The following is a 17,976-nucleotide window of genomic DNA, read 5'->3' on the forward strand; positions in this document are numbered from 1 at the left end:
ACTACTCTTTCAAGGATTTTTGATATGAAAGGAAGGTTGGAGATTGGCCTATAATTAGCTAAGACTGCTGGGTCTAGAGATGGCTTTTTGAGTAAAGGTTTAACTACAGCTAGCTTGAAGGCCTGTGGTACATAGCCGATCATTAGAGATAGGTTGATCATATTTAACATCTGAGCCCCTGCTGTTGCGTTTAAATATAATAACACTGTCTGGTCACAGGACACTTCTAACATTAGTTGGGCGTTTTACTCACACTGAAAACTGGATTTAAATACTTTGCAAACCTATAAGTGAGCAACAAAAACACTGGAACATGTATTTGTCTTTCCCCTTTTGCACATCCTTTTCTTAAGTGTCGGTGTCCCTTAAAATTAGATCTCAAAACTGACCTGTTAAAATAGAGAACACTACTACTACAGAGAAGAAGAAGAAGAAGGTGATTGGTTCAGTTTCTCGGTTTGTTAGCTGGGCAGCTCAAAACATTATGCTTGAAAATTTTAAAATCAAACTGACTCAGGAGTGATAACCATCTTAGAAGGACTCTTTAACATTGTGAGATTATCTCATTTTGCCCTATCGTTGCAAATACAATCACATTGAAACCTTCTGGGACTTTTCTCCGCTCTTTAACCACATTTAGTGGCAGATGCATCGGATTCATCCTCGCAGGCTGAATTCACAGATTTTCTGCTGGCTGTGCAAATCATGATGTGTGCAATTTAGTAAATCCTCACAGCAGCAGGATTTAAATTTCATTGATGAGGTTATTTGACCAGAACGGTTCTCATTAATCAACAGGAGAAGAAGGACAGTTATTATCACTTCTAATCTGAGATCAGTTTTTAAAAAAGGGAAAATGAGATGAAATGACAATACTGTTGTAAGGAGACAGAAGCACAGCAGAGGATTCAGAAAAATTATGTGTCAGCATCTGTTGTGCAGTTCTTAAGAATGTGGTCACAGCCAAAAGTTAAAGGCTGTGACTTTTCATTAGACCCGGTGCTTTTTGGTGCAAATGAGACTCAAACAGCACTCAGATGAACTGTTAAAAGTATTTCCTGTCTTTAATATGTACTGATTTATGTATAGAAGCATTTAAAGCTTCAAACAGGAAATGCTGACTGACTGAGCCAGAACAGAAGCTTGTTTTTGTTTTTCATACCCAGAAGTTGCAAATCCACACAGCACAGGAGCTGATTGGTCTACAACGTTATCATAACTACTCTGGTAGCTGTAGGCATCACAGATTTGGGGGTTTCAGGACTTGCATTAGACGCACTGCAGACTTTCAGGAAATCTAAATATTTCAAACTTTTTAAAGCTGAACGTCCGTCATTAGGGACCTGCTGCATCATCATCCCTGCACACTTTGCTGTGTTACAGTTTTTTCTTTCCTCTTCTGTTCCTGCAGCATTAGATTTTATCTTTCATCTTGCAGGGATTATCTTAGATTAGTTTAATCTTACACTTTAACTTCGATGCTGAGAAAACATATATGAGTAAGCAGTGAGTTACTTTGTATGTGTGTGTCCTTCCTGCTGATTTGGAAACAAAGAGGATGTCCTCTTTGTCTGTGTGTGTGTTGGTATTTTTGGCCTTTGGAATGTGCGTTCCCGTTTGGCCTTTCCTGCTCCACCTCCACAGAATTAAACACTTTTAAGGACAGAAATAAAAACGAGATAGTCGACTCAAGAATCTCTGGAAGGCGAAACATAAACAGATGACAACTGATGACAGTTTGCTGGCTGTAAACTGATTACATTCAAATATTTGATCACCAATTTTCTGCAACAAATGTTGCACCAGATTTGCCTGAATATACGTTTAGATGTTCATATATTATTTTTTATCCTTTTTCCTCTGATGTTCACTGGTTTGTGTTACAGCTTGTTTATAGGAATCTCTATAAAGGACTCGGCCAAGAAAAGCTGCAGTTCCTCTAACGTCCAGCAGAGGCTCCAGCAGTTAGTCAGTCCCCAGAGACTCCCGACAGAAATAAACATGTTTACAGCCTGACACAGAAACGGTTTTGTCTCTACAGATAATTTCTCCTTCATAACAACAGTACAGGAGGAGAATGTTTTTATAACTCACCTGTTTACATCTGAAATCAAAGTAAGAGCATCAATTAAAACTAAATCATTTTAAACACAGCAGGACATGATGTAGAAAAGAAACCAGGCTCAAAGTGTGTGCAAACTCTTTATGCTAATGCAGAGAATAACTCAGGTGTGGGTCACATGGTCAGACTGGATTCATTAGAAACAAAGCCAAACTCTCAAACGCTCACCTCATCGATCTCTCTGATCCACCTGTCGATGCCGTCGAAGGACCACCTGTTGGTGATGTCATACACCAGCAGGATCCCCTGAAGAGAGACAAACGATGTCAGCGTGCAAACTCCAGCAGCATTTAAATGAATGCAGCCGTTTGCTCCTCACCTGAGCTCCGCGGGAGTACGAGCGAAAGATGGTGCAGAACCTGCCCTGTCCCGAGGTGTCCCTGAGGAAAGGCAGCACATTAAACACTCAGGTCTGTGCAGCTGCAAGCAGATAAATCCCTCTTCTGCTTTCGGGGTAAACAGCACAAAGCAGCAGGCTTCAGCCAACAGGACGGAAATCTGAGCAGACTTCTTTTTGGGGGTTTCAGATTCAGCAGAGCCAGCGATGGTCCTCCAAACTGAGGCAAAAACATGCAACTCAATCCCCTTCATCCCTCTATCTACAACACTTTCAGCCTGCTCGCGCTCTGACCCAAACCCTCCATGATCTGCCGCAAATGCCACAAATTTATATCAAAACGTGCAACTTGATCAAAGATAAGAGTGCTTTGGTCTTTGGTTGTGAGTCGCTTTAAGTATTTTTTATACAATGAGTAAACGACTGCACTTTTTCCCACCACTGAAGTGATTTTGAAACCATCTTAAAGAGTGAAAGGTCCCGCCTACTTTGATGGTTTCCTGGTAAAATACTTCTGAGAGCACCAAAGTTTAAATGGGTCACGGAGCTCTGAGGGAACGGCTGTTTGGATCTCTCTCAGGCTTTTTCACAATTGCACTTTAAGTTTTGAGAAGATTCGAGTTTTCCCTTCACTCTGCATTCCAGGGTGATGACATCCACTCCAAGTTCTCTGCCTGGAGATTACTCTGGGAGAAAAAATGTCTTTCCCATTGTTTCACGCCCAGACCCTTCCCCTCCACAAGCACGAGTTCTACATCGACGCGCCGGCATTTTTCTCCTCTTTCACCTGATGTTAGAAAGGAGTTACTGTTATGACACAAACCCCAGAATGGAGAGCGTGCCCAACAAGACTTCCACAGGGACGCATTATAAAACAGCTCCCAAACTTCAGCTGGAAATCAGAAGCAAATTTAATGCTTCAATAACAACTACACTGGGGATGAATCCACCTGGTTAACTATACTCATTATCTAACAAATAACACGGCTGTACTGTGCTAACAGGCTGCTCAACGAGCCGATGCAGGCAGGAAGGTCAGATCCGACCTCCAGCTCTCTCAGTCCTCATACAGACGCGTCCCCGGGGAAGACGATCAATCCTAAATTGCTCCTGATGCGCCGATTTGAAGTGTGAGTGACACAGAACAGGCTCTTAAAAGCAGGGAAGAAAGTGCTGCATTAAAGTGTGTGTGAGCTCTTGAACGTGGCTTGTAGTGCAGAAGCAGTAAAAGTAGAAAAGCATAATAAAACTATCAGTGCATTTACGGCTCCCTGTCATCCAAACATGGGTTCAATATATAAATAAAAGACAGCCACGACGATGGTGGTGGGGGCTTCAGTGTTTAGACCCAGTCTGTGGTCAGACTGGGTCTTTGTTTGCATCTAAACCTGTGACGTTCGCTGTATCTCACACACTGCATTTCCAACCCACCACTGTGTGAAGTGTCTGTGAGGTAGTTCCTACTACAGCGAGCGGCAGCAGGACTGCACATTCCTACAACTGCATGCACACAGACTTAAAATATGGTAAATCTAAGGACGTCTGAGCCGTGGGCACAAGATAACAATAGACTCAAGGCAGTTTAAATTACATATAATCAGTGCAGGCTGTGGGTTTGGCTCAAACTCAGAATCACTTTATAGTTCTGACTGGTTTATTCTCCAACACAGTAACTTATTTATTCAGATACTCTGCAGGTCAGACGTGAGCTCAGCCTGCAGTCTCACACAGAGCTGTACACACCAGAGAACTCATGATTCTCAGACTTATGCAAACCGGATTGACACATGGAATGAGAATAAAATCTCTTTTTTCAGGTTTAAAAAACAGCTGCTCTGCTTTTCCAAGCAGCATCAGTCCATCTACGCGTGCTGCCGTCTGAGAGGATCATCTGTTGTGCAGCGTACCAGAAAACACAAACATTTTCTGGCTTCTTTACGCCTGCACACCTCCAACTTCACGAACTGCATCCTTACTGAAGTGCTTCTAAAAAAATCCCAAATGTTCATAAAACAGCTGCATGCTGATGGTTTTCCCAAGGAAAATAGTCCCTGTGCTTGTTGGGGACTATTTTCAGCAGCAGATTAATCCACGTCTGGTGCTCCGGTGAGCATTCGTGGCACCAGGACGGCGTATGTGGGCTTGAGTCACAGTAAACTAATGAGGGGACATGTAAACAATGGACAACATGGAGCCTCAGAATAACAAACGGATTCTTGTTAGGTGAAACAATTTCATGTTGTGCTTTTGGTCTTATCGTGGATTTGATGGTAATAATAATCCCAGAAGTTTTCAGCATCTGCTGTTTTCCAACCCAGAGACTCCGAGGAGCCCGAGTCACCACACAGGAAAAAAAAGGACGCCGAGGATGAAGGAAAAAAAAAAAGAAAAAAAAAAAAGAGCGAGAGGAAGAGGAAGAGGAAGAGGGGGATATTGACACTGTAAAACAGCGAGGAGAGGAGGCGAGACTGAGGCAGCAAAATAAAGATCCTGCATCACGCAGCTGCCTTCAAACTTCTTTCTTCACACAGAAGACGAGGCATCGGTTCCCCCCTCAGGAGTCGAATTCCTTGCCCTACTTCCACCAAACAGGCCTCGCCTAGCACTGCAGACAAATACGCGAATCTGCTGCGACTCCACAGATACAGGATTACGTCACCGACATGACAGCGTGCAAAGAGACCGTGCACGTGCACCTTGCAGCTTTAAAATCATGGCAGTTATGAAAGCTGTGAGCTGAAAGTACGGGCACGTGACAGAGACACGGAAGATGATAAGAAAAAACTCAGCGTGGGAAACAGATCTGACTGTAGTGCCAGTAAAGCTGTCTTCATTGCAGTGAGATTCCTCTTTATCTTCAGAAACATCTACTGGACCATCTACTGGCAGGTGAAGGTGCTGTTTACTTCCTCCTAAGGAAATGACTTCACCTGTATGGGAGTTGATGCGAGCTGGTTTCCTCCTGAACTGCCTCTCTCCTGGAGGCTGCTAGCTATTCATTGGCTTTGGTTTGATTGTGCAGCTTCACGTTAGTGCCCGTTCTCTGTGGTCTGCTAGTTTCTGTGCTCTTGTAAACAAAGCGAGGTGGAAGACGGTTCTGCAGTACTTTGACACAGAGGCTGTAATCCAGTCCACTTATTACTGACTAGGGCTGCCACGATTAGTCGACTAGTCACGATTATGTCGACTATTAAAATCGTCGACGACTAATTTAATAGTCGACGCGTCGTTTGAAGCTTTGTAAGATCACAAAGGACGCAGGAATGAGTAGCAGGATTTAAGAGTGTAATAACGGACTGAAACAGAAGATGGCAGCACTGCATGTACAAGGATGCCAGCTGCCGTTAAACCCCGAAGAAGAAGAAGCTGTGTCCCAGAATTCATTGCGCAGCCCAGCGCAGTTGTCAACAATGGCGGCAGCTAGTAGTTTTAACTTTACTCTTATTATTCTTTCTGGGTCACAAAATAAACGTTTAACACATTTTCAGGCGAGAATGTAGCTGTGTAAACCTCAAATATCTGCTCAGTTTATCAAGACACCACATATTTTCAAAAGCGCTCCGACGTTTTCGGAGACGTCTGTTACCCACTAGCTCGATAGTTAGCCGGGGGCTAGGCTAACTAGAGCCGTGAGAACACCGGACTCCCGGCAAATCGTTTTCAAACCCACCGCCGTCTTTCACTACTCAGGTTAAATATATATATAAGTCACTTAGATAACTTAAAAATGTTATTGTTTGGCTTTCTTTAGTATTTTATTTGTTCCTGAGTAAATCGGTTTGGCTGAGATTAAAGTTATAGTTTTTGCACAGCTAAAACTGTCAAGCAGACAGCTGATCATCAGAAGTGTGAGACGCTGGAGAATATACTCCGGTGTCCTGTTATATTTTAGAAAGCAAGGAGTTTATTAAACTTCACCAAAACAATCTGCAAATTTCATTAAAATTAATAAACTATCATCTTGTCTTTATTTTTAGTTAGCACAGACCTTAAACACTTAAAGCTGTAAGCTAATGATAGTTATATAAGAGCAGATGCTGCTGGTGCAATAAGCTGTACGTCCAATGGATGATGATCTGATTAGTCGACTAATCGCAAAAATAATCGGTGACTAGTCGACTATCAAAATAATCGTTTGTGGCAGCCCTATTACTGACCCACTCTCTGTACAGGCGTGATGATGCTAGCCACACAGCGTGTGATGCTTTGCATGGTGTGGAGCGCCACAGACGACTCACAGTTTGTACAGGTGATGTTTTGGCCTCGTCCCTGCTGTTGTAAGTTTAGAGTCTTTACTTTCAGACCCATCATCAAAGTCTGTTTTTACTCCAGTTTAAACTTAATCTGTTTAATATAATCTTCTTCTATTTGTTCATTTTTACAAATTTAAAAACATTCCCTTAAATGTTAATCTGCCTTTGCTCCCCTCACTTCGGCTCATTTCCTGTTGCTTTTAAACGAGCTACATAAACTGATACATATCTGATTCTGATTCTGATAAACAGTAACTGAGTCACATGCCTCACTTCTTCTCTTTATTCCCTCCAACTCTGTGTTCAGACTTAGAGACAATAAAACTGTTTTTCCAAACACAGAAAACAGAAAGGAAAAAAAAAAACTGCTATCAATAAAAACTTTTCCCATTCCTCACTAAACCAAAGGCATGCTCCATTTCTGCTTTAATGTGACCAAACTCTGGCTTCAGGCCACAGACACATACTGCAGGATTTTAGAGTGGATGCAAGAAAAAATACAAAAATAAAACCATGTCCTTACCACAGCTCCAGCTTCACTCTCCTGCCGTCCAGGAGAATAGTGGTGGTTTTGTAGTCGATACCTGGACAAGAAGAGAGCGAGAGATGGACATTAGGGAGATAGAAGCACAGAAAACGATAAAAATCAATCAAGTACAATACTCAGTCAGAGAGGCTGGAGGAAGTGACTCATCATCACCATGAACACTTGAAACACGACGCAGACGACCGTGACGTTCTTTAAAAATGTCCCAACCACGTGTTTAGGAATGATAACAAACACAACGCCGCTCTTTCATGGCTCTGATTCTATATCTAAACAGTGTATTTCATATGGCTTCAGTTGCATAACAGAAAATATCAACTCCTAAATAATCAGGTGGCAGTTTAACGCTTTGCTGTGCTGCCATAACGTTGGGACTGAAAGCTTCACCTGATCCTTCAGCTGAGTTTACGTTTTAGCCATTACACCTTCATCCGTCCATCACAAAATGCCGTGACAAACTTTTGCGTGTGACCTGTAACGAGCCTTTACACGCCGCGTTTACCGTTTAGCCATTGTGATGGAGGCGGACTGTGGCGCGGCGCCACACACAGCTAACAGCTCGTTCTGTTCTGTCCTTGTTGTTCAGCTCTGCTCTGACAAACCTGTCAGACCGCTACACCTGCCACCCCACCGCGCCACGTCTGGACATGTTCCTGAGGTTTGCACTGAGCCTGCTTCCACCTGAGGCCTCACAGGTGAGCCTCACAGGTGAGCCACTGAATACTCCGATTCTCACCTCTGATAAGATGTTTATCTTTTCGCTCAACAGGTTCTCGTGTCACTAAATGGCTTTTGTGGTTTTATCCTGGAGTCTAATTAGCTTTGCATGATTCACAGTTTAAAATAATCCTAAAGGCTGACCACAGACTGGATAAAGATCAGGGATGTTTCCTGACTGGGGATCTATAAGGTTTATTTGATAATGAAAGTTCTCACTTCAGACACCGCCACCAAACCTCTCCTGGAAGAAGTTATGTGTTTGGTATGTTCAGCCTTTAAAGAGCAGAAGCACACAAACGGGTCAGCCTGGAGCTCTGATAAGAAGGGCGAACACTAAATAAGGACTCTTTGTTTCTCAGTAAAACTCTTTGAAACTCATGAAATTCTCATGAATGTTCTTCACTGTACCACAGAAACATGTAAAAGTATTCACACAGACAAGTCCTGCGTTACATTCCCACAGTTTCACTTTTCCTCGCTGCCCTTTAAGGCAAAGCTCAGCGAATTTTCAATCCACAGCCATTATTAACACTAATGAAAGAGACAATAGCTCTATCAAATGTTACTGTGTCAGCCTCCGGCGGTTAGCAGGACCACATTACTAAGATCTTCCAATTTTCCCGGCAACATCAAGCTGCTGCTGGGCTAAAGTGCTGAGCTCAGGCTGGCCTAATTGAATCGGAGCGAGTGCAGGGCTTCGTAACGAGCGCTTCCTTCCCCCTCATATCCAGGGTGCACTTAGGACATCCCAGATAATCAATAGCTTCTCTAATGTCTCAGCTGAAAACTGCTTCTATTCTGGGAACGGACTCACTTTGTGGGAGAGACGTGTGAAGCTTCAGGCTTTCAGCTTTTGCTCAGACCGCGTCGAAGAGGCTTTGACATGGTCGCAAATTAGAGCGCCTCATCTAAAAGCGCTGCGCAGTTAAACTCCTTCCACCAGAAACGAAACACAAGCCGACATGCTGCAGAGACTGCTCCTGTCTCATTCACAAGTCCAACACAATGAAAATGCAGCTTGATGCATCATATTTCAGTTTAATGCGCACTTCCATCTGTCATTTATAAAACCTGCAGACATATCACATTACCAGCACTGACCATACTGCAGGAAAACACTGATGGACCAGCTGCGCAGTTCATCAGCTGCTTTCACCTGAACCTTCTTCCTTTTTACACCATCAGAGAGTGATCATAAATACTGCATCTCCCAGCATCTGAGGAATCGTGCCACAGGACGAAGCTGCCTGTTGGCACTCAGCAGCATCACGGAGACCCTCCCTCAGTTCGTGTGTGTGTTTGGAGATGGGTACACTTCAGCCTCTCTAAGCCAGATTAAATGTTTCACTGCAACAGCTGCAGGTGATAAAGCCCTGGCTGTGGCGGGGGTCCTCTCCTCCACTTGATCCCTTCACTTCCAGCCAGTTTGAAAAACAGACGTTTCCCAGAAACAACAACAGTGAGCATAAAAATAAATAAATAAATCAGACAAACTCCAAGTCCACTGTGGACTGAAGCTGGTGGAGTCTGCTCTGCTGGCTCAGTGTGAGCTCGGTGTAGCAGCACATAAACCAGTTCTCCACCTGCTAGTTGGAGATTCTCTCCATCTTACAGATCAGAGCTGGCCTCGCCAGCTGCAGTCGATGCCCGTCCTATTACAGGACTGGGAACTAATTAACACGGAGGACCACCACGCCAGCAGCACGCACTGAAGAACAGACGCCTACCCTGGTATATATCATAAGTGTTTCTACCATCAGAGAGGAAACAGCTTTGAGGTTTTGGCCCAACTTCTTAGAGAAGGAAGCAGTTTTTGCATTAAAAAACAACAAAAAAAATCCACTCAGGGCTGTTGCTAGCTGATCAGATGACAGATGAATGTTTGTTGCTGCCCTGCTGTCAGGCCAGCTCCTAAACAGTCTGTAAAAGAGGAAGCAGCCCCATTTGATGAGAGGAAGATCAAAAGAATTCAAAGAGCTTCATTAAATATGGAGTGCAGAGTGGATCGCAGCTTCGATGGGGATGTTTGTGCCGACGGAAGCGCTGCTATTGATTTCCATCCCTCTGGCAAAGGCAGGCTAGAGTGCCTGCGAGGACCCTGAATATTTCAGAAGGGAAAATCAGGACAGATTTTGATTGGCTAACGCTGTCCTCAGGCTGTGATTAGCTGGCTGTCGGGTTTGGGGGTGCCAGCTGGATAGACCGGTCTGTCACATTTCCTGCTCTGTCGTTAGAGTTTGTGTGCTTTATCGATCACAATCAGACGTCCATCAACGGCACAGAAGATACAAAGACATGTCTGCGATGCACGAGAAGACGGCGACTGTTTTCATTATCAAACCGATTATAGATCGAACAGTTCACAAACCCACCGTTTCATCCATACCACAACCTTCTTCTCTGGTGAGGATAACTGGAGTTCACAAATCTATGCATGTGTTCATGCTGAGGGTCTCTACAAACAATCCTTATGAACTGAATGATAACAAGAAATAATAAGGAATTAGGGTTTAACCCTTTTTTAAACTTATTCTCGTTCAAACAAAGCAGAAGACAGAAGGTCACAACAGTGACGAGCACATTAAAACCAGATCTGGGAATTTCCAAACATCTGGGGATAAATGAAGTAAATCTTTTTATTCATCAAAATGACTTCCATCCTTGCTGGATGTCATTAGTCTAATTTCTTTGAACTATATCCCAGTGATGCTGGAAGAACTGCGTTTAAGCCGACCAGCCAGAAGGAGGAGGCTGTTCCAGCGTTTAGGAGCCTCGAAAGCAGCTAGACGAGTTAACCTGATGATCAGACTGCTGGAACACGGTCTCAGAGGCTGCTTTGCAGGCTCGAGCCGTGTCGGGTAATTAACGACATTTTAAAATGATTTCACTTTGAGGCAATAAAGAGAAGCAAAACATGGCTGACGTTAGTTCTAGTTAGCGGCACAGCTGCTGTGCATTAATAATTTCTAAGAGGATTTCAAATAATTTCCCCTGATCTGAGATATGCTTCATGGCTGATAACAGCAGGCTTTAGCAGAGAAGACAATTAACAAAAGCTGAAAAGACACCTCAGCGCATCAGTTAGACAAATGAGGCTCTTAAACCTTTCTTATTTCAGTGCACAACAATGAAATATCCCCCCAGGACTCGACCAAGCTCAGCCCTCCATTGTGTTGTTATTATGATGGACTGGTTCACTTGACAGCATCACTGCTGCTGCTTGCAGGCCGGCTCATTCTCTTCCTCCTTATCTTCTAAAGTGACGGCGGGTTTAGCGCGAGGAACAAAGAACTGGAAGGTAAATGAAAAGTTGAAGCTGGACTAACAGACTGACACAGTGCCGGAGACGCACTCTCACCGGGTAATTAGTCATAATTAATGCTCGTTTCCATCTGAAGCTTTAAAGCATTTTGATGGTCGGGATTTTTTAAATGTAAAAGTTTGTCACTTTGTCTGTTTTTAAAGGTGGTTTAAAGCTTTTATAGCACCTATATTAACAGAACACGCTGTCGTCAGCTGGATTCATGCTAGTTTACTCCTCCAGTCTCCATCTGCTCCACTCTGTGTGCGAGGAGGTGCACTCGCAGTGGGACAGAGAGCCGTGAAACTAATGAGGCCAAAAATAACAACAGGGATACTCTCACACTGAGAGGAGTGCATTTTTCACTTTACTTGTTATCATTTATTTCATTAATAAACATCAAGTTGACTCTAATGACAAAAACGTGACTCCCATTTTCTTCTTCTGACTGTGAAATACCAGCTTATTGAATGTACCCTGGTATTGAATTGGTGTCTGCAGATACTGAAGCAAAGCCGCTGGCATTGTATCGGAAACAGAATAAATTGGATCAGTGCACCAACTATGCATACGCCCCAGGTGGCGCTCTTCAAAGAAGGATAACAGGAATGACTGCTCAGCCCTCAGCTGACCATGTCCACAAAAAGTATAATACCTTGATTACAGACGGACAGCTGGAGACCCGACGGCTGAGCGCTCCTTCCCGCTATACTTCTTAAAGACCACCGGTTGGGTCACGTGAGTAATTGGTGAAAGTCTGCGTGGCTACAAATAACAGCCAGGCACGCGCACGGTCACCGTCTGATGATGGTCCCAAAGTCAAACGAACACTGCGGCATCACTGAGTTAAAAACTGTCTAAATTCTTTCATCTGTAATAAAATGATCAGCATTGCTGCTTTACCAGGTGTAACTATTAAGTTTAACCTCCAGGCATCCATGAAAACAGAATTCATTACATTTAACGGAGTTAGACGTTAGCGGAAGTTAGCTCGCTAGTTTCGCTAGTTACCTAAACATGACATAGCATGTTCTGACAGAGATTTCTGAAAAAAATAAACGTACAGCTCTGCTGTCACTTCCAACATAAATAAAGACAGGAAACTAAACAGCAGTGACGTTTGTAGGGTTACTGAAGTTGGGCTAGCTGCTATATAATGATGTGCTACGTGATCGCTAGCTACACAGCTATGTTAGCATAATATAAACAGTGAAACTTTTTTCCACTCGATTAAAGTTAACGTGAAGGTTCCTGATGGTTAGAGACAAATGCAATCGCATGGCAGGATGCTGTAAAAGGACCAAACTTCAGTCAGAACAACTGAGATAATCCATCCACAACACGAGGTTAGTCATTCATATACTGCAACAACATGGGAATAGAGCAGCTGTGATAGAATCCAGCATTAATGAATCAATGGTACAGAAGTGGAGGAAGCAAGAAGAATGAGCTGAATAAAGTTTGATTTATCTGACTGCTTTGTTTTGCTTAATGTGCCTTATAATCCCGTGCACCTTATGGTCCGAAAAATACGTATTTGACTTTTTTATTTGGCTCACTGCAGTTTAATGCTGCAAAGCTCCTCTTTTTAACTTCAGTGGATATTATACATGGTTATGCTCAGGATATGTCAGCACATTTCTACTGGAGATGCCTTTTGGTTAAACTTTCATCAAGGAATTTGCATTTGCACTGTTAAATGTTTATATAACTTTAATGGACATAAAAAACAGCTGCTTGTTTAAGTGAAAATAAATGGATGGGGTTTTTTTTGCACTAGTAAAGTTGTGGAGTTGTATTTTGTCTCGCATCAATTATATTGTCAGTTATATCGTTATCACAAATTTTCAAATATATATCGTGATAAATATTTTTGGCCATATCGCCCTGCTCTAGCTGCACTATTCTCTTGATCATTGCCACTCAGACAAAACCTTGACATCACTGCTGCTATACGTAGAAGAAGTCAAAACCAGGAGCAAAGAAATCACAGTTTCCCCCCCAAAAGTCTCGTCTATTGCAACATCCACCTCTGTATGATCCGTGCTTCTGTTATTAAATATGATTAAAGTCACGGCAAAAAAAACCCCACACTTGTAAACATGCCTGTCTTCACCACACGAAGCATGTGTCGAAGGGTACAAAACATAAAAGGTGCACGAGTGGCCAAAATGACACCAAAGTGTGCCTTGTGGCAGTGACAAGGATGAAAAAGGTGAGTGTAACAGGCGCCACTGTCATGACCTTAACTTCATCCCAGGTTACGTGCTGTGAGTTTCTGTTTAAAGACTCCTGGTTTCCACTGACTCGTCTGACAGTATGCTCTAAGTGCAACAGAGAGTTAGGAATACATTTTATACATGAAACCTGTTCAGTTATATTTTACTAATGCCATCGGATGAAGCTGTGCATGTATGCTGTTGGTGATGAATGAGTCATAAAAATGTTTTCATGTTTAGTCTGTTTCACACTTCTGGAGCTGCAGTTAGTTCAGAGACATTTATTTCAGTTACACCTCACTGAACTCCTACACTGAAGGTGAGACCTTCTGACCTCCATAGCAGCTCAAAAACAGCTGATGTTGTTAAACTAAAACACGGCCGGCTCTGTTTTTCCCCCACAGTTGGCCGCCGCTGAAGGTGTTTAGGAATAAGAAGAGGAACTACGCTCACTGAATAATAACCTGTTTTTACACTGACATCAGAGAAAGCATTGTTTATCCACTATGTGCAACAACAATGCACACACACATCCATGACCGCCTGACTCACTGCTGTGTTGTGAAGTTCAGTGTATGTGAATGTGTCATTGTACGCTCTCCACAGCAGCAGCGGTGGTGGCGTGCGCAGCTTGTATGTTCAGGACTTCAGTGATGAGCCAGCGGGAGCCCGATCAGCTGAGGTGGGAGTGACTCACCACTACTGTAAGCGTAAGGGGACTCTGCAGATCCATCCTGCAGGCTGTCCAGGATCTCGCCTTTGCCCACGTCGCTGTCTCCTACCAGGAGGAACTTCAGCAGGTAGTCGTAGCTTTTCACTGGGCTGCCCTGGCTGCCCATCCTGTCTCACATGGAGGTCGAGGGAGTAGTCTCCAAGAAGCTGAAGGGGAAACCAAACAGCACCCTTACGCGTTGCTATTCCCTGATACACAGTCTGTTATGCCATGAATGTTCCGCATGCGGGTCTGGGAGTCTTTGTTTTGCCTGCTAACAGTCTTCAAAACTGTAGGTAGTTTAATTTCAGGCAAAGAAAAAAAATAGGAAAAAGGGGGTCACAGTCTCAGAGGAATGTCCTGTTTGGCTGCCAAAAATGTGGTTGTGGAAAGTAAAACATTGTTTAAAGATAAGAGCAATAATAGTTTTGGGAGGGAAGAAAAACTGGCACTGACAACTTAAAATTATGTTAAAAAAAAAAAGAACAAAAGACTTTTCTTTGCGAGATTAAAGATTAAAGCACATATTTAAAGTGTAACTGCAGCTGTGGAATGATTGTTGTAGTTGCAAGAAAATATGATTACTGTCTGCACTTACTTTAAACTAAGTCTAGCAGCTGTTGCTTATTTTTAAAGCAGATCTTTTTGTGACACATCAAACTCTCAAACCTGGAGTGTGTCTTTTTGTTGTCATTTCAGCGCAGCTTTCCGGCTAACAACAGGCTAGCCCCAGCCCCGCTAGCTAGCTTAGCTATTATCCCTGCTGCTGCTATCCCAGACTGCTAAAACAGTAATCATATAACGACACCAAAGCGCTGATTTTAGCCATGCACAGGTTTAGCTTATTGAATAACTTTCTACAGAATAAAACAACGATGTTGCTTTGTAACAGGCAGCTAACCGCGGCTGGGCTTCAGCTGGAGTCTGAGTGATTTCAGGCCGCCTGGATGGCTTTCTTCAGACCGAGATGACAAAGATTCCAGTAACTTCACTGTAATCCAGAAAATTCCCACATCTGTGGCGGAATCAAAAGGCCGCGGAGCATCTACGTCCAGTCCAAATCTCTGTGAGTGATCTCAGTCCGTGCTGTTGCCATTTTTCTCCATTATCCTCAGTCATAACCACACATAAAGCCCCTCAGTGCTGCTCGCGGATACAGCGACGACTGACCGAGTTCAGCGCTGACAGATCCGTGCTCTCTGCTGTCCCCGCCCACCTACAACATCGCCCCGCCCATTGGGTCCGCGCCGACACGAGCCGCGGCTTCCATTGGACAATGGAAATACCCATCAACGCGTGCTGTCAACGCCGCGCAGATGGCGCTGAGGGAGAATGTGCACAACAAAGATGATTCATTTCTCTGTGAGTGTAAACAGAACAAAGGCAGAAAATTCTCATCACGTGGGATAAACTGGATCAAATCAAAGCTGCGCCCCGTCAGTGAGAAAAACAGAAAATAACCGAGGAAACAAGCAGAAGGACGAGAAATAAATACATGCACAAACGGTATACTTCTGTATTCTTTTCAGTGCGTGCAGACTGCAGTATGAAAAAGAAATCGATAGGAAAATGAATATGAACGAGATTAGGTTAAAGAGTAGAAAAAATATATAAACAAATATATGAATGCATAAATAACACCATACCACTTATTTATTTATGTATTAATATTTTCTCTTCATTCCACCACTTATTTCTTTGTTTATTCAGTTCAGCAGTTCAGCAAAACTATAAAGAGAAGATATATAAGATATTTTTAATAGAAAGTAATTTTTTTTACAAAGTGGAAGGTGGAATATTATATAGATTCAAGATTCTTTATTTCTCACATGCATAGTAATACAAGCACAACACACAGTGAAATGTGTCTGATAAGAACAGACACTACCACTAGATATTTAAAGTATTATATTATTTATTGTGTATTTATTGTGTTTTGTTACTTAGAATAGAAATCAAATAAATGAATGGGGTCAAATAGAAAAACACCAAAGTAAATAAATAGGAAAATCAATCCAGTAACTTAGAGTTAATGTTCATCTTGCTGCATTTAATAACATGTGTTGTAATTCTGCCACCATCACGTGTTGCTGGGTTTATGCACCAAAATTCACATCCTTTTCTGTGTTTTTATTCATTAGGTATTTGATTGGCACTTTAGGGCCTCCGTATGTTTGTGTGAGATCATTTTTATGGGGGGATTTGGGGAAATCCCGTTTGCCTTCTGTATGAAAAAAGACAATCGGCTCAGTTTAATCTCTGATTATTTTCGGACAAAACAGGCTAAACTCAGATTAAAAGACATGAAAAACTGCATCAAATCTTTCATGTGACTCATCAGACAAAACTCCCTGAAATGCTGGACTGTTCATAAAACACGCAGTTTTTTAAATTTCCTATAAACAAAGAGTATTTAAAACAATAACAACTGAAAGCGAAATGTTTGTGGAGAGTGTCATAATCTGCCCTGTTACTGATCATTTTTCAGTTTTCACTGTCGTAGGGGAGCAAAATACATTTGGACCATTTCCCAGAATATAATTCATGTTGTGTAACCACGGTAGGAATAATATTATGAAATGTGATGTACAGTAGTGGGCTGAGAGTGTGTTTGATTATGTGTGTCAGGCCTGTTTTTATAGCACCATGACTCATCTCTCGCCTCAGCCTCCTGAGGAAGAACACCTACACGCATAATTAATGAAGTGTTCTGGCAGCAGCAGCTTGAATGAGGCAATCTAAGATAAAATAGAGATTAAAGTGTATTTACATCTGGGATGGATCATATTTATACTTTTCATGCAGTGGAAATAAACACTGACTGAACAGTCTTCTATGCGTCTTCAACAGCTGTGCTTTTATTCTGAAAAGCTTACGGTCATTTACAGGGTGTTTTCCCCCATAAATGCTACAGGATACCCTGCTTTATCATGCTTGTTTACCCTAATGGGGCCAAAGTTTACAAAATGAACATCATAATGATAATGCATAATACTGGATACGGAGGTCGTACAAACCCAATATTCTACTTTTGAGGCATCCCTGTATCTGCGCAACAGCAGAAAGGTTTTTGCCTCCGTGTGTGAACTGAAGCTGTGAAACACGCTGAGTGATGCACCGAAGCAACGTCCCAGAATCACTCTGCTTAAAAAGTGGTTGAAAAATATGATTTTTGCAAAGCACAAGGATGTGTGTATAAGTCTGTATATATCTGTAAATATGTATAACTATCGGCATGTTAGTGCGGTTCTAAAACCAAATGCAAATTGTAAGCTAGTATTTATGATATGATGGGGAATACACAGGAAGAAAAAGTGAAAAGGGACATGATAATTAAGCTAATGCTTCTTCTTACTTCTTTTTGAATGTTATTATTATGCTTATCATCATTAGCATCTTTATTATTATTTAATTGTTTGTTTGTGCTTTTTTCCCCTCTTTGTGTTGTTATTTTTACATGTTCAAAATACAATAAGAAGAAATTTCGAGGACCTGATAGAAAATAACCAGCATGTGTGTATCCACGTCAAACTTCAGTATAATTGTCGTAATGGAAATGACATTTAAATAAAACTCTCTCTTTACCTCAGCAGTCTTTTTTCCCCCCACGATGTATTTAAGCACAAAGACAGCAGCAGTGATGACATCATCAGTACGTGCCACATTAACGATGTCAGCTGAGTTAACATTCATTAGTATAAAGTCTCTCTGTTTGGTTGCCACTCATATACACTGTATGTAATGATATAATAATTTGTCACCTTA

General features: G+C 42.3%; 1 protein-coding gene across 2 annotated transcripts in view; it reads right to left on the bottom strand.

The window, feature by feature from the left end:
* The window catches only part of rab40c (RAB40c, member RAS oncogene family), a 24,858-nt gene extending 9,456 nt beyond the window's left edge, over positions 1-15,402 (bottom strand). Inside the window, exons 1-5 of one of the 2 annotated variants that reach the window (XM_005739905.1) lie at positions 15,113-15,402; positions 14,197-14,378; positions 7,236-7,296; positions 2,442-2,502; positions 2,291-2,368 (exon numbers count right to left, since the gene is read on the bottom strand). In XM_005739905.1, the coding sequence (XP_005739962.1) occupies positions 2,291-2,368; positions 2,442-2,502; positions 7,236-7,296; positions 14,197-14,338 (342 nt within the window). In that variant the 5' untranslated portion in view covers positions 14,339-14,378; positions 15,113-15,402. Of the gene's footprint in view, positions 1-2,290; positions 2,369-2,441; positions 2,503-7,235; positions 7,297-14,196 lie in introns of both variants that reach the window. The other variant, XM_005739904.1, reaches the window with a different exon arrangement.
* Between the last annotated feature and the right edge of the window lie 2,574 nt (positions 15,403-17,976).

This window comes from Pundamilia nyererei, unplaced genomic scaffold, assembly GCF_000239375.1.
Source record: "Pundamilia nyererei isolate P.nyererei 1_Seehausen unplaced genomic scaffold, PunNye1.0 scaffold00095, whole genome shotgun sequence".
In the NCBI taxonomy this organism is placed as follows: Eukaryota; Metazoa; Chordata; class Actinopteri; order Cichliformes; family Cichlidae; genus Pundamilia; species Pundamilia nyererei.